The sequence below is a fragment of the Glycine soja genome, chromosome 14 (assembly GCF_004193775.1).
Source record: "Glycine soja cultivar W05 chromosome 14, ASM419377v2, whole genome shotgun sequence".
In the NCBI taxonomy this organism is placed as follows: Eukaryota; Viridiplantae; Streptophyta; class Magnoliopsida; order Fabales; family Fabaceae; genus Glycine; species Glycine soja.
In genome coordinates this window covers 4030480-4053445 of record NC_041015.1, presented here as the reverse complement: position 1 = coordinate 4053445, position 22966 = coordinate 4030480, and the positions used below count along the sequence as shown (strand labels likewise).

General features: G+C 29.0%; 2 protein-coding genes across 4 annotated transcripts; both read right to left on the bottom strand.

Moving 5' to 3' along the window:
- Window positions 1-4556: 4556 nt before the first annotated feature.
- LOC114385118 (ethylene-responsive transcription factor 3-like) lies at window positions 4557-5733 on the bottom strand. The gene is made up of 2 exons (XM_028345090.1): window positions 4901-5733; window positions 4557-4803 (listed from the first exon to the last, which is right to left on the bottom strand). The coding sequence occupies exon 1, from the start codon at window positions 5557-5559 to the stop codon at window positions 4921-4923; it is 639 nt and encodes a 212-aa protein (XP_028200891.1). The 5' UTR covers window positions 5560-5733; the 3' UTR covers window positions 4557-4803; window positions 4901-4920.
- A 6242-nt stretch (window positions 5734-11975) lies between these two features.
- LOC114385129 (zinc finger CCCH domain-containing protein 3-like) lies at window positions 11976-16606 on the bottom strand. 3 transcript variants are annotated; one of them, XM_028345111.1, is made up of 8 exons: window positions 16439-16605; window positions 16147-16275; window positions 15441-15610; window positions 15171-15224; window positions 14176-14292; window positions 13771-14067; window positions 12839-13090; window positions 11976-12512 (listed from the first exon to the last, which is right to left on the bottom strand). In XM_028345111.1, exons 2-8 carry the CDS (start codon window positions 16199-16201, stop codon window positions 12204-12206), a joined length of 1254 nt encoding a protein of 417 aa, XP_028200912.1. In that variant the 5' UTR covers window positions 16202-16275; window positions 16439-16605; the 3' UTR covers window positions 11976-12203. The 3 variants fall into 3 exon arrangements, with proteins under 3 accessions (XP_028200912.1, XP_028200913.1, XP_028200911.1); XM_028345112.1 differs by having other exon boundaries at window positions 15441-15607; window positions 16147-16606; XM_028345110.1 differs by having other exon boundaries at window positions 16147-16605.
- Between the last annotated feature and the right edge of the window lie 6360 nt (window positions 16607-22966).

Below are 22966 nucleotides of genomic sequence, written 5' to 3'. Positions count from 1 at the left end.
TGCGGCCTTTTCGAGACTCTAGCTTTAATAATGAGTTTATGTTATTGATTTTGATTTTATAATTACAATTAATTAATTCAACATGTCATTTATTTAGAAAATTTTAAAGAGTGTTTGAGACTTTAAAATTTTCAACTTTATTATTTTTAAATTTTTTTTATAATATTAATTATTGTTATGTCTGTAGATGTTTTAAGATTATGTTTAAAATATCTTTGAGTAGTTTCTCAATTGAATTAAGTTGATTTTTCAATCAATCAATATTATGTTTATTCACGTGTTCTGTTTTTTTCTTAGAGATGTGGTCAATTGAATTATGTTTTCAACCAGAAAAAGATATAATTTTAACATTACCTAATTAATACTACTACTAAAATAATTGTAACATATCTAAAAACAATAGTTATATAATTCTATTTTTTTAAAATCACAAATATTCTTTATGAGAAACAGTATTTATTTTAGGACTATTATATACAACAAATTATTTTTTCAAATATTTAATAGTTACAAATTTGAACTAAAGAAAAATTGTTAAGGTAAAATAATATGTGTCAGTTAACTCTGTAAACTCAGTTGTTACATAATTTTTTAACATACATAATGTTATTTTATTAGTAGTATTTTATACTATTGAATATTATTCCTTTCATTTTAGAATATATGACATTTTAAAAGAAAAAATTATTCCAAAATATATGTAGTTTTACAAAATTAATGTTATATTAAATATATTTTTTTCAAAAATATTCTTAATAAATATTTAGTGTGAATAATATATAGAAAGAATAAATGAATCATTAATTAAAAAAATAAATAATATATTAAGAAATTATTGAATATTTTATTTAAAATTAAATAAATTAATTATATTTCTTAATATTTACGTAACAAAACCTTAAACATTATATATTTTAGAATGAAAGGAGTATTAAAAATAAGAAGCAATAACTATGACACCCATGCTTTTTCTCCCCCATCCACGTGTCCCACCCCGTCTATCTCTTTCTCATAACTATGACAAAGAGAAGCTGGCGTGTTTTATTTTTTTAAGATGTGGCTTTGAATTTGTAATAACTGGTACTTCCTTTATTTTATTATAACTGTCATGCAAGAAAAAATAATTTATTTAAAAATAAATATTATTTTATTTTTTTTAATATAGTATTAACTATTTTTTACTTATATTTTATAATATTAATGATTGATGATCAAATTTATAAATAAAATAATGATAATATAAGATTAATTTTATAAAATTATTATTTTATTTTATTTATTTATTGGTTTTTTGGTTTATGTAAAATAATTTAGGACGAAAATTATAATAATGGGATCTAGGGAATATGGTTTTTATAATATAATATTAGGACATATAATAAAATATACATTATTTTACAGATATAATAATAATCTAAATTGTATTGGGATGATTAATATTAAAATAAGTATTCTAATAAATTCTCTAAATTATTTCCATTGTCCACCAAATAATATATAGGACAAAAAATTATCCTAAAAATAAGCCTTTGTCATGTGTTATTTTCCTTGTACTATATTTTAGTATGTACTATCAAACTCACCCTTAATTTAGCATTATTTACCCAATAGTTTGCAGCCATTTCTTTTTCGAAACAATTTCATACGAATTTTATTCGTACCATACAACACTTGTATTTCGAATATAACAATTGAGCCACGTGCACTCTTCTACCTGAATATCATATTAACATTGGCATTAAGCACTAAAAACACTCCAAGATTCCATATTTGGGCACCTTGAGTACAAAAAACAATTACAAGCGAAAAAATAAAAAGTAATCATCTGTTTATAGCATCAATAGATTAAGAAGGAAAATTAACCTACCTTGTCCAAACAATGCAATTCATACATGCATAATTAGGGTACATAGATGCTTTATTTTACCTAGTAAACAAGATATGTGCCCATTAGGTTTACTGTTTGTAGGGTCTAGTAGACCTTCGTTTACATTCATGTAATGCTCTTTGTAATTTTGAGGATTGTGTTTAGGTAAAATTTGACAAGAAATTCCACAACTGAACGCAAAGTGTTGTTGTTCAAATCTTGTTCTCGCATATCAACAATAGGGTCGCTTTTGGGCTGCAAATGTAAGGGGTTAATTTATAATTTCTCACAGCAATTTGTCTAATTCATCCTTAATTACAATAATTGTCTATTATTATATTATACCCATTTTGGTAATATCATATCTAAAGTCTAAAGTCTAAACACATATCAGGTTTCTTAAAATCATTTCTAAAAAATTTAACTACTTTCGGAACAAATTCAAAATTGACACAATCTATTTGTGAATACGTAAATGATTTAATCTTTGACAAAAACGAAAAACTACACAAAAACATTGTAACAAAAATGGTATAAGAAAACATCAAATCCCCGTACGAGATATGAGAGAATTTGTCAAACATAAAAAGCACTACCATTAACTGAGAGAACTCTTTTGTTGGAGAATTTCGTAGGGGTTTTCGAACTCCGTTCTATTAAATGTATACCACATAAATTATGTGAACTGTAATGTAGTATTTTGCTTTAACTATATTTTTAATGTTATATCTGAAGCGAAACACATTCAGAACATAATTCGGTGCACTTGAACACCAAATTCATCACCTCACATGTATTGATCTATATATAGTAGCTGAATCTAAGTATGTAAAAATTAAAGTGGAACCAGCTATATGTAGATATAAAGTATTATTATAATTATTCATGGAAATATGCTTCCTTTCCGAAATATTTTTACGGTATGTTCCTTTTCTTTTTCTTTTATTTCCAGCTTTTCTAATGCTTTTTTAATCATGAAGGATCATTTTTGTTCCATCTTTATTGTTTTTATTGTAAGTTATATGTGTATTTGTTAAAAAAATCATTATTCACGGGGACGTAAAAGGATATCCGTTTATACAATCATTACAAAGCTGGATTCTTTTGCTTATAATAATAGAAAAAGATAACAATATCCATATCAACAGAGAAAAATCACAGTTTTTCGTATCTTATTTTATATTTTAAAATATGTTAAATTTAGAGATGATGCCCCATCTACCGGCATTCATTTTCGGTAACATTAGCCCTAATAATCCCGAGAAGAATTGTAAACTTTAGTGTATTAATATTATAAGCACTCGGTTACAAAGACAGCAAATAGCATAGTATCCACTTTCTGTTTATAAATCAATCATTTCCGAAGAAGCTTATTTCAAATCAGAAGACCAGAAAATTCTCCTTGGGCAACTCACATTTATTTGTCTTATCAATAATAGGTTATTAAGAAGGTATCAATCTCAAGTTCAAATTGGAATACCATGCAAAAAAAAGTTTGACATTCAAACCATGCCTTTGAATTTTATGGACACAACTCTCAACTGAACGTACATCAGAAATTTGATGAAATGAAATATTATTCACCTTAGCTAATACTTCAGACAGAAATAAATTCATATATATATATATATATATATATATATATATATATATATTCAGTCATGAAAGATGATAGCTCCCTGAACCTCCGTACACGTACATTCTTTCTATTACACAAACGAAGATAACTTTGTTCAATAATTTATTCATTTTAAACTAAAAAATGATTTTCCAAAATCATGAAGGGTCTGAGATTCTCTCACATGTGAAAATCTAAATTTTGTGGCCTTGAGGCATGAAACATTCAAGACCCATGCTAATCATTACATATCTAATACAAGACCTAATTTTCCGATATCTTTCAGGGAATGTCTCTACCATTAGGTATACTAGTCCTATTTTCTTTTACATAATTTCTCCAAATTATTGTTTGATTATCGAAACTTAAAAATAAAACGGTTTTCCCCCTCAGACGATGTAAAAAAAAAAAAAAAAACCTTAGTTTTAGTCCGTATAATAATGTTTATGATCCCAACTCCATAAAAAAACGTTTATAATTCCAACATGTTATAAAAAAAAACATATATAATAATGTTTATGATCCCAATCCATGAAAAAATATTTATAATTCCAAAATCTTATAAAAAAACATATATTTTTAGTGTTTGATAAATGATGAAAAACTAAAATCACATCACTTTTATAAATGCATAGACTAAAAACACGTTAAATTTTTACAGGAACTCAGATAAAATAGGGAGATATTTTGAGAAAACAAAAACATATTTTACCTTTAAAAAAAAAACGCCGTCGAATAAAAAGTAGCAAAACTAATTCGGAACTAGCAATGAACACACCCTGTATATCAGATCATCATCAACTATGTGATGGATCTCCAAAGAAATGATCGTGGATTCGTGATTACCGTTGCACGTAACACGAAAGATTTCTTGAAAAAAAAAATCTAGATTCTTAAACAGTTTTTAGTTTTCATCACAAAGAATAAGACTAACTAGCACACGAAACTAACGCAAAGAACTAGGATAAAGTAATAAAACAAATCTGCATCTGAATTCAACACTGAAAACCCAATCCCAAATCCCAATGCAATGCAGATTAAAGAAGAAGAAGAAGAAGAAGCAAGCAGGGAAAGAGTAATTGATTAGAATGTAATTTATTCTATGATCTGATTGCCATGATTTTTGTACAGAAAAGTAAGAAAAAGAGAGTAAGTTCTAATTGGGGGGTAAGGGTAAGGGTAAGAAGCAGATCCATGAAGAAAGCAGAAGCAGCAACCAGTTTTCCAGATGAGGTCCAATGCTATGGATCCAAATAACTTACAACAACACAACCTTCCATCCATCCATCCATCTCCATGCCTATATTATAATATTACTCTACAACACCACAACACAATCTAACAACTTCAATTAATTAAACCAGAGATAGTCAACAATAACAACAACAACAACAACAAGAAAATTATGATTATACCGAGAAGAGACTCTTCTTCATCAGAGGCACAGCGCGGTGGCGGGGACGTCGTCGTCGTCGTCGTCGTCGTAGGCGGCATCGGGCGGCGGGAGGTTTAGATCAAAGGGAAGCGGTTGCCGGAAGGAGGAGGTGAGGACGCAGTCCTGGTCGTCGACGACGGAGGAAGAAGAGTCGCAATCGCTGTGGCAATCGTCGTCGTCGTCGTCGAGAGGGATGATAGGGTTAACAACCACAAGGGGCTTGCGAGAGGAGGAGGAGGAGGGGGGAACCCTAGGCCCGCTGAAGGACTCCACGGTGCTGCTCATGCCGCTGGTGGTGGGCCGGTTCACCTGGGCGGGCTCGAACTTGGTGGAAAGCCCGTGGGCCTGGTAGAGCGGCGGAATCTGCTGCGAGGAGTGGTGGTCCGTCGGGCCGGGGAAGGAGGGGAAATTGGTCTTGGCCTTGGGCCCGCGGAAGGATCGGGCAGCCTTGTCGTAAGCCCGCGCGGCATCCTCGGCGGAATCGAACGTCCCCAGCCACACGCGCTGCTTCTTCCACGGATCTCGAATCTCCGCCGCGAATCGCCCCCACGGCCGCTTCCTGACGCCGCGGAACCGCGTCTCCTTCGCCTGCTCCGCCGTCGGATCCACGACGGCGGCGGTGGCTCTCCCTCGGCGCATCTTGATCACGATATAAAAAAGTTATTATATTTTACAATAACAAGATCGATCGAGAACAAGCAAGGAGACACCACCGGCTTCTTCAAACCCCAATTCTTAATCTTGTTTCTTTTCCATATTTTTTTTTCCTCGTTTAGGTTTGGGGTCCCATGATGCGGTCTCACCTCGTTTGCTCCAATAGATTGATTATACGTGTGTGGAATGACATAATTGCCCTTTTTGTCTTTGTGTGGGGACTATGCCCCTTTCGCGAGTCTGTGTTTGGATTTTCAGTGAACATATCCATTTGCACACACTAAACGGAAAAGTTTCGCCAGAGAAAGGATTGAGATGAACTCCGTTCAAGGGTTTTTAATTAAAATCCAAACACACTCAGTCTTTTTATCTCGATATAAGTATAAAAAAATCCTTTATTTCTTTTTCTCGAATATAATATGTAGATTCTAATTATTTATATCATGAGATTCTCTTAAAAACATTATTTATTTCATGAGGTGAACAAATTTTTTTGTTTGATATAAACTTCAAATGAAAAGTAGTTTAGGGGTTTGGGGTATATGCTTTGTCGTTATTATTGTTGTTATTGCCTTCGATTCCAGACCAAACCACCACAAATGGGAGCAAACGTTACTTTGTGGTATTTGCGATTTGCCGAATGTAAATAAACGCTGAGGGTTAGGTTTTCTTTCTAACAGATGTAAATTCATTTGCATGATTCATTGGTGAAGTCTCGTTGGATTTTCAAAATGGTAGAAAGCAGCTAACTAATTTTCATTAATTCAGCAATCGCAAAATCCAACTTTGTTGCTTAGTTGGTTGAATTTATTTCATGGTAGAGTAAAGGCATGCTTATTACAGTTTTTTTATATATAAAAATAATACTAGTAACTTTTTTTAGTAAAGAACTAAATAATTTATGGTTTGATTGAAAATATGGTTTTTTAATAAAATCAATTACTACTTCTTTAAGAAAATACTTTATAAATTAACATACTTTATTGAAATATTTAAAAAATAACTACTTATTTACTATTTTACATCAGACACTTTTTTCAATATGGAATAAACCTAAAAGAAAACACAATTTGGCTCATTTTTATTTATTTTTTTGTTTAAATATGGGTCAAAGCTTGGAACGGACATCCGAGAATAAAAGAATGGCATGGGTAAAAAGATCATTTTGAAACAAATATTTAGACTCATCTTGCATCATCTTGATTTTTTTTAAGATGAAGTGCGAATTTAAATGTGTTTACTAGTATTTTATATTTTTGCATTTATTTTAAGTGTGAAATCCATCTCAATTAATGTAATAAAATTGTTTCCTTACATATGTTTGTAGATTCTAATTTTTTACACCACTAAATTTTTTTGTTTGCTTTATTTATTAGTTTATTCACGGGTATTGGAAAGGTAAATCTTAAAATTTGAAAATATATGAATTTGGAAACTAATAAAGCAAGCGTAGAAATATCCAATAACATGGTTTTAATTATTGTATGTATGTTTGTTTCAAGAAAAAATTATACTTATGTATGTTTCAGTAAAAAAATAATAATTATAGTGTGTATGTTGTAATTTTTATTCTGTAACTGTAAATTTTCCATTACTTATATCATGATTTACAAGCTACTATAAATCATAAAGGATTTGCTATATATAAAAAAAAAAACTGAAAAGTGTCTGAATTGAAGTAATGTTTCTTCTAGTTTACATGATTACGAGATTTATTTTTCCACACATTAAATTTTCTTGTGGCTGGGTGAAGCTGGAGACTAAAATAGGTTCAACTGTTGTATATACTTTTCAAATATTAGATTATTTATGGTCTGGCCAAAAAGTATTAGATTTGTCTATATTAAACTTTAAGTCAGGATATGGATGAAAGATAGAATGTTAAAATATTGTTTATAGCCAATGCCTAAGAGTCTAAATTATAAATAACAAACATTATTTTATACTGTAACATATATAAACACGCGTACATTTAAATTGGGTGTTCATAAGAATTATATATAAATAACAAACATTAATTACATTATTGTATACTATAACATAAAAATTCGTACATTTAAATTGGGTGATGATAAGAACAAGCACATTTAAGTGCCATATCTAATCTTAAAAATTCTAGATATTCTCATTTGCATTCATAAAATCTCCGAACAAACATACACCTAAAATCTTGAAATTTATAGTTTGAATTTATGTAAGTTGAATTTTAGAAGAACTTGAACTACATTTTGATACATTTACACCAGTACGGAAGCACACTTATGCCTAGTTATTAGAAGCTAGGCTAAAAAACTTACTTGTTAAATCAAATTAAATATTTCTTCACCCAAAAAATGTATTTTATATGACAAATTTATATCTTCAAATAATTGATTTGATATATTTCTTCTACTTGAAAAAAGTCGAGGGAGACAGGGAGTTAATTGAATCCGGTTAGGAACACCGACGGAAGTCGGAAGGCATTTCATTTCATAATTTCCTTTGTGTACACAATTCAAATCTCTTGTCGTCAAAGGAGAAATCTAATTTCCAAAATGCTTTTAGAGTATGTTTGAATAGAGAATTCTAACTGAGAAAAAGAATTTATCAGAGAATTTGAATTTTTGTAATCTAGAATTCATTATTTTGATACATTTTTGTGAAGAATTTAAAATTTTGGAATTTTAAAAGAATTTTAAATAATTAAAAATCTGGAATTTCAATTTCTTTCTAAAAGGTGAGAAATTGAAATTCTCTTCTTATAGTCTTCTTCTATGAGATTGTGAAACATCGATCGGGTCTGAGCGTAGAGGAACACTAATCATATCTTTTCTTTTTTTTTCATTCATTTTTTTCACCCTTATAATTTTAACTTTTTTTATCCAAATACAAAATTTTAAAAATAAAAGTATTTCAATTGAAGTATTTAAAATTCTTAAAATTTAAAATTTTTCAGAATTTTAAATTCCTCCATCCAAACACACTCTTATAGTGTTTTTTTACAATTGGTATTAAATTAGATGAGATGTAATGGGAATTTTTTAAAAATATATAAAAAGATTCTTAAAATTATAGAGTAATAACAACTAAAATAAGAAATGAGAAAATATAAATGGACAAGAAAGAAATATCATTAGGTGGAAGACATTATAACATTTTCTCTCTCTTCTTTATAAGATTTTCTCTCTTTTGCATGATACTACTTTGAGAACCTTAAAAGATACACTAATTATTATCTTTTGAGTCAATTTCTACTTCACAATCAATCAATTATAAGTTATTCTCAAACATGAGCCTTAATAATGAATAAAAAAGAATGAAAATATTTCGAGTAGTGTATGCATTAGCGATGAGAATCCTTATATATAAAGATTAGATAATGAGAATAGTCACTATGTTCATGACAAGTCTTGGTACAGAGCATTAGAATGCTCTTGAGAGGATCTTTAGAGGAATTTCAAATGTCACATTTGGAGGATCAAATTTTTTTGTTAGGAACTATGTCGATTTAGATTTTGCAGGTGATAATAACCTAACAAATGTTATGACAAAGTCGATCATTTGTGACAAATTTATTAGGTGTCGATCCTCTAGTAGCCTATCATAAACATAAGCAACATAGAATGACAAAGAAGAAGAAATAATATGAAGATATGATTGACTCAATCAAAATCTTCAAGTGTAAAAATTGTTAGGAGTCCTTGTTGGGTTTTGGCTCTTGAGCTCCACACATAGCCTATATAATGAGGCCTTGGTGGAACCTCTTACTCATCCCAAAGTTTCTCCTCTTTCTCTTGTATAAGCTTGTATACTTAGAGATAAATTAAGAGAATAATTAGTTTCACCTTAAAGGTTTTATGAGTAGCAGTATTCTCCTATAGAAGAGAGAGTGTTAACTTCGGTAGTTATGGCATTGAAGTTTCCCCTTGTATTTGTACCGCTACTGTTTTGATTGTTGCACACCTTTTGCTGCAATCCTTATCAACAATAAGGATGAGGAAAGATAAGTTTGGCTTGAGCAAGGCTTATAACAAGGATTCATTGCAATTTGCAAATCATGAGCTTGATAAGAGCGACAAAAGATCAAGCCTATAAATTGAGATTAATTTAGACATCTCAAGGCTCCAAATCAATTTTACTGAATTTTAGAACAGGTATGTGTCTGTCCAAGAGTTGCAGCCATCAGAGGTTTTTATTCCCAAAGCAATTTATTCAACAACCACGATGGTGGTGTGAGATGATAACGTAGAAGCTAAGAGCCTCATTGATATTCTCTTGTGGAATATTAGGAACGGAAATACTTGCATACTTTTTTATATATCCAAGTTAGATACATTTACCTTGCAAATTATAACTATTAATATATAATTCATAAATGGTTAATTGATTAATAATTAACTATGATCGATAATGAGTTAATTTATTGGCCTAACTCGTCCAACTTGAATGAACCGTGTTTGTGCAATATTTTTTCCATTTGGAACTAGAAGAATCATTTCAAAGGGAGAATATTGTATCCATTGCTAATTCGAGCGAATGTATGTGACATTAGTTGACTTTTTCCCCCTACCCCGTTTTGATTTATGGATGGTGATTTGGAACATTCCTGTCTTTTTGTACTTCTTTTTTCCCAAGCATATGCCAAATGAGAAATAAAAATTATCTATTGTTATAGTATAAAAATAGATTTCAGCAGTGAAGTAGTCACAGATCAAATTTCACCCGATTGAACTTCGTTTGGCTGAAACTTAGGCTTTTTTGGTTCAATGATTACCATTTGTCTCAAGAAGCCCCTTTGTGAAATATTGTAGCGACCCTTCTGAAAACGAAGATAAAGTAATGGGACAATATCTAAAATAGTAAAGGGGTGAGATATCTTAGTTTAAAGTAGAAAATCAAATAAAAAACTGTAATAGTTGGTACATCAATTAAGTTTTTCATCATTCTATCATAGCTAAAGTGGCTAATACAAGAATATTCTAAAACATATTAAAATCGAGAGAGCATCTATTAACAAACAAGGGAGGTGTGGGGAAGAGAATGGAATAACAAAAAAAGGACCAAGTAATCTGGTTGGTATTCAATTTATATAAACTAACCAACACGTGTTTAAACTTATGTTTCACACGTTAATATGTTTTTTCATAGATATCTTACACAAGAATCAAACCTATTCAATAAACGGTTCGACACTAAATGTATATTCTCATTGTGCAAAACTTTGAACCGTAATCTATTATTTTGTAAGAATAAGTTCCGTATACTAAATTCAACTTCAGATAGCTTTATATGCTAATATTTGCATCATATAAAATTATAAAATTATAAAATTTGAACCCAAACACGACCTAGCTTGATAGGCCATCGTCTTAATCTGTGTTTTTTAGTAATAAAACGTGGTGGAAAAAAAAACTGTTGGAAAGACATAAAATTTAGGTTCGGTGAGGTTTGCTGTTTACGGTTAGAGGAATCTAAAACAAAGGTTTTGTAGATGAAGTTAAACCATATACCTCACTTATCCTATTCTTATTTTTTTTATTGATAAGAATAAAAAACAAGTATAAATTTTTTTACAATATATACCATTCGGCCTATCCTAGAATCTAGATTGCAAATTTTTTCCAGTCCAAAGGAGTTTAACTTTGTACGAGTTTCAATATAAAGCCAAGGCCCATTATCAATTTTCAACTAAAAATCTAAGAGACTGATTTAACATAACACAACAATGAATTTTAGATTTGCGTCCTTTGATTTTCTTCAATAACAGAATTATATCCTGGCCATGAGAAAAGGAGATACATTTTACAATGCAAAAACACACACAAGTGGTTGGAAGATCTCCTAATTATATTAAAAAAATATCTTGTTTACTAAAAAAAGATCATATCTTACTATTTAAGAAAAAGAGAATCTAAATCCATTGGAAAACCACCACCAATACCACCCACTGCATAATGCTCTTGGATTCCGTATTCCCTTATTTGTCCTCTTCCTTTCCATTCTTTTTTCTCTCTTCAAATTGGCATTTTGAACCATGCCACAGAAGATTTAAATCCTCTCATGTTCTTTTCCTAAATTACGAGATAAAAGGACAAAAATAAGTTTAATAGACCCTACTCACGTGATAAATAAGTTTTCCTATAGTTATTTGTCTTTCTAGTTAATACTCACATTAGGAACATGAAAGACCCAAATGGCCAAATCTGTTACAAAGCACCCGACATTAACTTGAATTTCCAAACTCCACATAGCCCCAAATTAAAGTATTTGAACCTCTAAATTATTTTTTAAAAAAAATTAATAGTTAGGCACGCCCTTAAAAACGGAGTCAGTGACAAGTTTGTCATACTTCCCTTAATTTTTCATTTAGCATTTTTAAATGTGTATCAAACCAACCCGAAGAGAGAGAGAGAGAATGATAAACGTGAAGGGTCATAATCTTTCTACCTGCACTTTATTCACCACAAAAAATGCCTTCCATTCCCCACAAGCTAGTGGTTGTCACAACAACCTCTGAACAAACTATCCAACTCCACAGAATTGCAGGTGAAAAGGGGGGAATAGATGGTATGTATTATATACTTCTCCTGAAAATGTGGGGAAAAATAAAATGTCCAAAAGAAAGAAAAAAAATTCAAACTTCAAGTAGTTTAGTCGTGTAATGGCTCTGCAGAAGCCGGGAAGGAATTTGATGTAGTATCATCTTGTTTGGATGAATCTTCTGTAGCAGCTTTTGCATCAGAATGCTGAAGCTTGTTGTCACTTGATAATTTAGAAGGAGATGTCTCAGGTGGTTGTACATTTGATAACCCCCTGTTGAGAGGAGTATCAAGTACATTCATAGCAGGTGAGGTCAAGCCATAGTTCTGAGGGATAGTCAAAACTGGATGATCAAATTTGCATGTTGGGCCAAACTTGCACATTCCATAGATTCTGTAATAAGAGCATACAGCTTGCCCCTGCAAATAACCAAGATAGGAATCAGGAATCTAAATACTTAAAAAACCATACATGGTAACCAATATGAACTATAAAATTACCTTCTTAGGATTTTAGGGAGGACAATACAAACAAAATTGTTTAAGAATAAACAATACATGTTCTGATTTTTTGCATTGCCATACAATCACAAACTATCATGTATGATAAGTCTATTGAGTTTTATAATAATTATTTTAAAAGTCGTATCTTGGATTATTTTTCATGATTGACTGTGTAAAAACTTTTAAACTAACCACATGTCTATTAAACTCATTGGCCTCAATCAAGTAGAAGCTGAACTTACAGGTCTCACAGGAAGGCCAAGTGGATTTATTAATGATTGAGATATTCTTTCCTTTGGGTGGTGGAACTTGCAATCAGATCCATATTTGCAGGTCCCAGTGCTCATAAAGTATCTACATTCTGGTTGATCTGGTCTATTCGGGAGAGCTGAATTGATTGCCTGCCCACCAAAAAGTGGCTCGCCCAGATTCATGTAGTCATAAACAAGATTAGATCCAAGAAAACCGTTCGGCATTGCAGGGTTCATATTTCCCTATTTTGAGAAACAAAGTCACAGTCAAAACAAAAAGATTTCAATTTGCAGAAAGTACCATTAACTGCATGTACTATGTAGTAACCACAACCCAACATAATTAATTATCACTAAAAGAGGCGAGATGCTCTGAAGATTTCCTTAAGAACAAGGCACATTCTGTATCAGATATTAATTGGTATATGTATGCCAAATGTGCTTGGCAATTGATGAAATAAAATAGATGGAAAGTGTAAGGAATAACAGTATTATTTCCATACACAGATCACTTCCCTAAAGTTCCTTGTAATGTCTATGAGATTTAGTAGTAAAATATGGTAACAACATTTTATAATCTTCTTGCATTTATTTATCTAAACATATCAGTCAGACAACAAAATTCACAATGCCTCCAAGTAGAGAACTATTGCCTAACGCTTCACGCAGCGATCCAAAACTATTATGTATGGAGTAACATTTCTGTAAGACAGCAGAGGAGCGGAATACCATATCGAACTCTATCTTTTTTTTTTCCCAAAAAATTAGCAAATCTGTATAACCCTTGCAATCATTCATGAAGAGAAATAATACCACTCAGATCAAATTCAATGACAGGATAACCCCAGAGCAGAGGAGAAAAACAAAGACCAGGGCAAACAGAAATGTATAGATATGCAGGACCTTGAACACCCTTAACTAACCATGTAGTTGTTCCAGCTCTGCACAGGTATAACACCTTGTGAAGAAGGCAGAAAAGGAGGCACATATGATTGAAGGCCTTGTCCAGATAAATACGACATTCTTGGTACTGCTGACCATGCAGGAAACCCTCCAGCATATGATAAACCTGATGTAGGAATAATTGTTGAGGTAGGAGTAGGAGGTCCACCAGCCAATGGGTATGCTCCGAGGGAAGCATACTGTGGATGATGAAACTTGCATGCAACACCAAACTTACAAGACCCAGTTCTCATGTAATAGGGACATGATTTTTCTTCCTGAAAGAGACAATCAAAGAATGTTGAAAATTTATAATGGTTTCTTTCATCAACACAGCAACAGTAATCAATTAAAAAAATGCTACAAGTGCAAAAGGACGCGCAAACCTGACGCATGGGAAGACCTAAAGTATTGAATGACACGGGAGCAGCACCTCGCCTGTCCTTTGGATGATGATATTTACATGTTGATCCATACTTGCACATCCCAGTCTTAAGAAAATACTGCAATGCATATTTAAAAAAAGATCACAAGCTACTCAAATTGAATAGCACTGGAATTGTTAATAAATCTCCCATGAAGATGGACTCTGTAGCATGCAAAAATTTTCAGATTATACTACACTTCCTGAATCAGATATTTATAGTATAATAGATGTTAAACTTAAGTTCATATATTTATTTCCTTTCCTGGTTTAAGTATGCCATAGCTGGCATCAAATAAAATTTTTCCATCATCATCATAATGAAATCTGGTAAATAAGTTCTAAAGGAAAAAAGCCACATAATATGACCACTAAAATTAAAACAAATCATCAATAGAAAACAAAATGGTAGCAGTTATACACTGACAGCATAACTACTCTATTTTTGTCCAGTTCATTAGGTATCCTACTTCAATTTGACATTTTCTTTCCCTTCATTTATTGGTTTGGTATCTGTGCACTAGTAATCACTAGCTAAACATTTCAAACAGACCAGATTTATTACTAAAAGGGACCACAAAAAAGGACAAACATAAATGCAAAAAAGCAAGTAAAGCTTCTGCCAGAGTGACATAGCAAAATATGAAACGCATATCTTCTTATGGAGTCTTCTACAAACACAAGAAATGTTATTTTTTTATTACAAAATCCTCCCCAAAGTTTATGTTAAAGGGAAACAAATATATTTTATTTCACTCTAATGTTCTTGCATAAAACACATCCCCAATCAGTTTTATGAAGCATAATTCTGTTCTGACTCATGAACCAACAACTATCCCAAAGCTTAAGTTGTTAGGTAAAGCCACGTGAATGGCTTTATATTACATCCCTAATAAAATTCAACTCAAGAAAAATGTCACAAAACAAATACATATTAATTCATCAAAATAAACATACCTCGCAATCAGGTTGCCCTGCCCTCTGAGGGAGTTCTTCACCATAATGAGTACCCTGAAAATCTAACAAAGTATGAGAAACTTCAACTATTTGTTTGCATATGATAAAACTAACAAGCAGATTGAAGATTAAGATACAATAGAAACAAAGTAAAAGATTACAATTACACAAACTACATCTTTTTGTCGAATATTTGGCAAAAAGTGTTGCTTCATATATATATATCCAGAAGACAAAGAATGAAAAGCAAATTAAAGAAAAAGCTCTTACAATTGAAATATGAGCAGGGTGATGGTAGCGACAGTTACTCCCATAACCACACGCTCCAGTCCTCAAATAATACAAGCACTCAGGTTCACCGGGTCGATCTGGATATTGGGTAGATTGAGCTGCAGCATCTCTATCCCAATTATCATTGATTTTCAAACGCCGAATTGCTTCTACCATACAGATCAAAACCAATCAGGCAAAGTTTGCCCAAAGTCTCATTTGAACAAATTAATGCAACACAACTAACTAGATCAGAAACTTAAAATTTTCACCTCAAAAAGCACACTATTGTTGCCTAAAAGATTTTAAGATCAAAACATGCAGGCTATCCTTAGTTGCATCATTAAAAAAAAGTGCGTCAATTATGTAAACCCATGTATGATCAAACACAACACAACACCATAGTTTAGGAAGGAAAACACGAAATGAGAAACTAAGCCATGTTTCCAAAAAAAATCCTCATAGGTCTCTCACAATACATTGTGTGAATCATCAGAATTCTCCAAATCAAAATCATCGTACCATAAAAAGAAAGGCATGATATCATAAATGAAACAAAAATCGTTGAATAAAAACCATCTAATATCAAACATTCCCTAGCAAAACAACACAAAGCCATCATCATTAAACGATGATCGGAGCCATTTATACCATGAATCATGACAAACAACAATGGAAAACCAATAACCAGAAAAATCTGCACCACCTTCAATGTTGTCACTAGAATCAGCATTCCTCAGAACCTGCCTGTTTTCCGGCATCTGGTAGCGTTGAAAGGATAACAGAAGACTCTTTTTTTTTGCTTGTTCGATCAAACCCAGAAAACCCTTTGAGCCTTTAAGAAGAAATCAGCGCACAACAATCTCAAATTAACTCACCCCACATGGTAAAATGATCATCAGGAGACAGTGAAAATTGACCAAAGACTAAAAACAATAAAAAATAAAAAAAAATAAAAATTCAGGAAAACTAAAATATTAAAAACAAAACAAAGGTACCAAGCGAGAATCGCAGATAAAATTGAGAAGAATCAAAATGTGAAATCTTAAAAAGAGATTTAATAATATTCCAATTGGATGAAAGTTGGCGTCAGATTAGCTTAGAGTTTCCTGGCTGTGGTTCTGCAATCTTCGGAACATTTTGGATCTTTAAATGTGAAACCCGACAAGTTAATCTATAATTATTGATAACGAGAATTACTCCTTTTTGATATACACATTCGGTTAATTTTATCCTTAGATTACATCTTAAATTTCAATTCGGTTAATTTTATCCTTAAATATTTTAAATTTCAATTTTTTTTCTAATTTCTTATAACTTTTATATTATTAATTGTTTTTATTTTATTATTTAAGAAATTTAAAGAGTCCCCCGAATGTCTCACTTCCCCTGCAATAATTATTAATTAATGTTAATAATAAAGTAAGGTTCTTGCGCGCGTGTACGAACAATAAATTCTATGTACGATATTACCCTCCAAGTGGCTGCACCATAACATGTTTACGTGAACCAAGATTTATTACTGCCACTATGGCGCGTGCATTGCAATCACTACTACAAATTTGGATTGTTAAGAAAATTTAATTAGCCTGAACAAGTAGATGCCAATTACGGAATTGGTAAGTGGCATTTTAAGCTTTTAACCTCTTCATTTTATCTCACCAGATTAACCACTTTAATTCCTTTCATAATTTTTAAAAGACCAGTAACATACGACAACTAGTAATAAATATTCCATCAAATGATTAAAAATATCTTTTAAAAAACCTAAATTATCATGTAACACATTATCATTATCATAGCTATTATACCATTCATTGCGATGCTAATAGTAGTAACAATCATTTTAGTTGTAACAATCTTGTAAAATGGTTAATAACAATCTTTAAAAAAAGTCGCGTGATAATTAAGTTATTTTTTATGTTATAAATAGATCTTCTAGAAATATTATTGTTACATGATATTTTAATTCAAATTTTTAAGTATTGTAATCTTAGTAGTCTATTTTTTTATAATTTTGATTCGATAATTATTATTAATTAATTGTTTTCACGTTTTCATATAAAAGAGTATTCTAATTTGAGTATAAGTGTCCTACAACTTACATTATTATCATATTTTAAGAACTTTCTAATTATAAATTATTAGCACACTCAACAAAATAAGTGAATGTAGAATAATAAATTCCACATTGAAATTTATTAACATATATATACTTAATTTTTAGCATGAGCAATTTAACAAACTATCTTATTAATATATTCACACACGTTTTACGATTTTATGTTGTTAATTTATTATCTTAATTTGCATATTTTAAATTCAATGGGTAGAACAACATTCTATTCTCGTATTGTTTGCACCACAATGCTATTTTTCTTTTTAAAAAAAGTATTGTTTTTTAAAAGTAAATAGTTTATAAAGTAATTGTGTAAATTTTTTTATATTATTATCTAAATACAAATTAATATTATATAACAAATTTATTAACTTTTATTATAATTATAATTATTTTCAAAAATAGACTTATCATAATTTTTTTATTAGTTCACAGTATAATTTTTTTTATACTTTTACATTAAACTCGTTTTTTTAATATGAAGGAGCCACAAAGTATGACTTTTGAGACACGGAGAACCAAAACATACAATATTTTATTTTGTAACGCACTAGCATTATCACCTGAATAATGCATAAGGTATTAACCCAAAAATTAGTCATTTATTTTTTAAATTTTTTTATGGTTTTAACGTAATCTATCTTCTTTTTTGTTGAAATAAGATAAATATTTTCATAATTAAAAGTTACCAGACTAATCTTCAAGACGCCAAAATCATCAAGTTGATTTTATTTCTTCTAATAAAATATTTTCTAACGTAATCTATCATCTAATGTATGTAAGCCGATAGTAAATATTATGCATAAAATGCCCAATATTAAATATCGAGTATTAATATTATTATTTTAAACATATTTTTAGGCTATGAAAATTATAATTTTTAATTAGTATTTTTGAAATTTTCATTTTAATTCTTATATATAATATTTTATATTTTTCAATAACTAATTTTAAAAAAATATAGTTGAATTACATAAAAATAAGTTATGCTTTTAGGAAATAAAAATATATTTAAATTACTTTTAAATTACAGATTTTAAATAATGGTAACGAAAATACATTTGAATGATCTTTTTATGCTTCTATTTGTAGCTGCTAATCTAAAAAGAAATCATTCATTTAAGCTTTTCAGCTGATTAGATGCAACAAATTTTCATTTTTATCTCCAACTTTTTTATTTATTTTAACCGTAATTAAACAAAAAAATATATTTCTTGTTAGAATTGATAAAAATAAATAAATAACTTATATTTTTATCAGCCTAATCTTATTTTATATTTACAATTGTTTTAAAGATATATTTTTATTCTTCTTTCAGATTCTTTTTATTTTTATTAATTTTGAACAATTTTAAAAAAGTAAAAAGAAGAGTGCATGAACTTATGCACAGTACCACATACACTGAAAGAAAGTGAAACTTCATCTTTGGTATGCGCATAGGTTTTTTTTATTCATATTTCAGTCTTTTTTTTATTCATGATGTGTATAGATTTGATTTTTACACGCTTTAAAAGTAATTATTTATTTTTAATATTTCGAAATAAATGGCTTTTAAAAAATTACATTCAAACGATCTAATCCAAACACGTTATATTTTGAGTAAAGTTCACAGTTGTCTTAATACACCTCATGAATACATAACAGTAGTTCTCAAGAAATTAAAAAAGAATACTCCACAATACTGTAGTAAGTGAGCAGTTACTGATGAAAATAATGGCGCAACACTTTTTAAAATCTATTTGTTCAGGAGATTTAACGTTATGAAAAACTATCGTTTTCTATCAATGATCTTTATGTAACTCTTAGATTTCTAATTCCAAAAATATTTGCATTTATTTTTAACCACTAATATTAAAATATTATATTGAAATCTAATCAATTCAAATTAAATTATCAAGAGCAATAAAATTCCTCTCCTAATTCTTAGTATAAGTATTAAGAGTAATCAATTATTTGTTCATCAGAAAGGTTAGTCTTAAGCTTTCTAAAAAGCTTTTTTAATTAAACAAAACTAAACTTTTGGCTTTAAAAAAAATTATTAAGCTTGATATAAACCTATATATATAAGTATATAATATTTATATTTAATATATATTATTAATATTATCATTAATAAATAAGCTTTGTAGATTTGTTTGTGTATTTAGGCCCGTTGACCTACTTAGACATAGACTTATTGGTTGTTTTCTATAAAATAGAACATGCAAATAAGTTTTTAAGGTAGATTTTTAAACAATCAGATCAAAGAGGCATATCAAAGTCTTATTGACCTAGTGTGACATGTCTCCTCTCCTAGATGTTAGTGTGAAAATAATAATAAAAATTATTGCTTATTGAATGTTTTTGTAAACATGTGTTGCATGTGTTTTTTTTTCCTAGAAAAGGATATATGTGTGGAGATAACAAAAAAAAATAATATTAGATCATCGTTAAGAGGAAATATTTCACCTATGAGTGCCAATAAATTTCTCAAAGAAGTTTAAGAAGTTGCTAATAGACTAAAGTACTCCTTTGCAATAATATGGCAAAAAAAAAAAACTAGAATGAGAAGTGAGTGACACTAATAAAAAAAACGGATTTTTTAGTATTTAAATTACATATTATAATAAAAATTAATAATTAATACAAAAATAAGATGGAACTTGCATAATAATTTTCTTACTCTTATTTTTTTATTAATAATAACTTAGAGACTCCTCAATTCTTTTATAGTACGATAATCGGTATTGAGAGTATTAAATAAATAAGTTAAAACATTTTATAATATTATAATTTTTTCTCATACATATATTTTATAATAAGTTAAAATATTTTTTTTGAGAACAATCTTATTCAATCTAGATGTGATCATTATAGTAACTTGTGTATATGTATATTTAGTCCAAAAAAAATCTTTGATTTTTTGTTTCAATTTCTAAAAAAAAATCATATTTAGTTTTTACATTTAACAAAATAATATGATTTTAGTATTTTATTTCACATTGTTTTATCTTTTTTGGTACGAGAAAAATGGAAGGGGAGGAAGAGAAGAGGAGATGATTGAAATAATATAGTAGGTTATTTGTTAAAAGCAACTCCAGTGGGAGTTAGCACTTCAAAGAGAAATCCAAACCCATTGGAGACTATTTGTGTGGGCCCTATTTCAATTGAGAGTTGTTAGTCGTAGCAACCCGTCTTGTTGCTTCTCGAGGATCAACATAGTACACAGAAGAATATAAAAAAAATAATAAATATCTACTTTTGTCTTTGAAATATGTAATTTTTTTAAAAAATAAAAATATAAAATTTTATCCCTAAAAATATTAAAAATATGATTGATAAATATATTCGATCGTTAACTTTTATCTCTTATTATTAATAAAATAGTTTGCATAACATAAAAAGATAAATTTATCACCAAAATGATTAACAACGTAATCATGCTGATTAGATTGAACAAAAATTGTGAGTAAGATAACATTTTTTTGACGTAAATGACACTAATTTTTTGTTAAACTAAAATGTTAATATTTTTTTATTAGAAAAAAATGTGAGTAATTTTTTTTACGTACATTCTATTGGATGAAAAATGTTAATAAATTATCATTATTAGACGAAAAATGTTAGTAATTTTTTATTGAAAATAAATATCAGTATGTTTTTATTGGACTAATTTGTTAGATCCAAAATTTAATTTCATTTAATGATAAAATATAATTTTAGGATAAATTTTTATCATTTTTTACTGTTACGAACATAACATTACAATAATCACTTAAAAAAATTATATTGGCAAACATAATTTAAAATAAACATAATAATAATGATAATATTGATTATCAATCATAATTTATCTGTCACAATAAAAATTATTCAAATAATTATTGTACTGGTTTACCAAAATAAAATATTGTAACAATGTACCAATTATTATAAATTTTTTCAAATTACCCTAAAAGATAAATATATCTCATATTTTACTTCTTTGAATTTTGACTATTTTATTAATGGTGACGATCTGACGGACGGAAGCTAACAGCTGAATATATTTGTTGCACTTTTTATACTTTTGGGGACTAAATTTTGTGTTTTCATATCTGAGAGACGTCTTTATTAGTGAAATACACATTCAATGACAAGAGTGACTATTTACTCATTCATATTTCGAGCAAGTGGGAAGGCGAAAAAAAAAAAATATTATATGAGAAAATGTTCCTATGTTGAATTAGAGATGACTATGTTGACAATTATTTGAGTGACAAATTCGTTTATCTATGTCATGTAGGCTATTTTATTAGCGGTGACGGGCGAAAGTTAACGTTTATACATATTTGTAACACTTTTTATGCTTTTGGAAACTAAATTTTATATTTTTATCTTTTAAGAACGCATTCGTTATCGAACTGCACATTTAAGCACAAAAGTGATTTTTTTTATATAAAAAAAAGAGTTGTAAAGTTGCTTTTAGAAATTTTAGTGAATTTTTTGGTTGAAGTAAAAAGTTGATTGAGTTATTTTAAATAATAAATATGATATGAGATAATAGGAAAATATAAAATATTATAACACATGTAACAAAAAAAAATGATGAGTTTCTTTATTGTAGCCGTCTTAAGAAAAGAGAACGAGAATAGTTGTAACTACAGGGAGATTCATTGTATTATTTCTAACATATTTTTACTTATATTTCTATCTCTCTCCTCATATCTTTTCTATTTTTTTAAGCCAAATATTAATAATTTTTACTTTATTTCTTATCTATTTTTCTTTATTATTCTTATTTTTATTTATCATATTTTTCTCATTTACCAGAAAGAGCATTAGTCTTTGGTATAAAACTAAAAGTATGTTGTTTTATTAAATGTAAGCACTAAAAATAAATAATTTATTAAAATACAAAATCATGATATTTTAAAAATTAAAAACATGTTTAATCTTTAATTAAATATAATTATCATTTAATAAAATTACTCCTGTTGGATTTTATAAAAATGATAATTCTTTATTATTTTTTTATTTGTAAGAATTGAAGATAAGTTATTAAACAATTTATAATAATTTAGTTGAGTTATAACATATTTGTAAACTCATTTCATCTTATTGGCTCAGTTCCAAGGAACAGTTTTGTGAGAAGTAACATTTTCTTACTTTTAAATCAACTTACTTTTGAGTGATGGAGAGTGGGGGAAATAAAAACACTATTAGACTTCTTGGTATTTTATTGAAGTTTATATTAAAAATTAACAGTTCCTTTAGTATAAAAACTATGTTATATTGTACAGAATAAATTGTGAATCTGTATCTGTTGATTCAAAAGATCCAAAGATAAATTTTAGTAATAAATTTAGCTAATAATTTTTTATCATTAAAAGTTAATATTTTTTTTTTATAAAAAAATATATGCCCTTTGCTTGCATTTTGACTTTTA

Coding starts and splice junctions, on each gene's coding strand:
- LOC114385129 (XM_028345110.1), bottom strand. CDS start 16,201: ATGCCGGAAAACAGGCAGGTTCTGAGGAATGCTGATTCTAGTGACAAC. Junction 15,611..16,146: donor TTCTAGTGACAACATTGAAG/GTGGTGCAGATT, acceptor TCTGTATGGTAG/AAGCAATTCGGCGTTTGAAA. Junction 15,225..15,440: donor ACCCTGCTCATATTTCAATT/GTAAGAGCTTTT, acceptor TTAGATTTTCAG/GGTACTCATTATGGTGAAGA.
- LOC114385118 (XM_028345090.1), bottom strand. CDS start 5,559: ATGCGCCGAGGGAGAGCCACCGCCGCCGTCGTGGATCCGACGGCGGAG.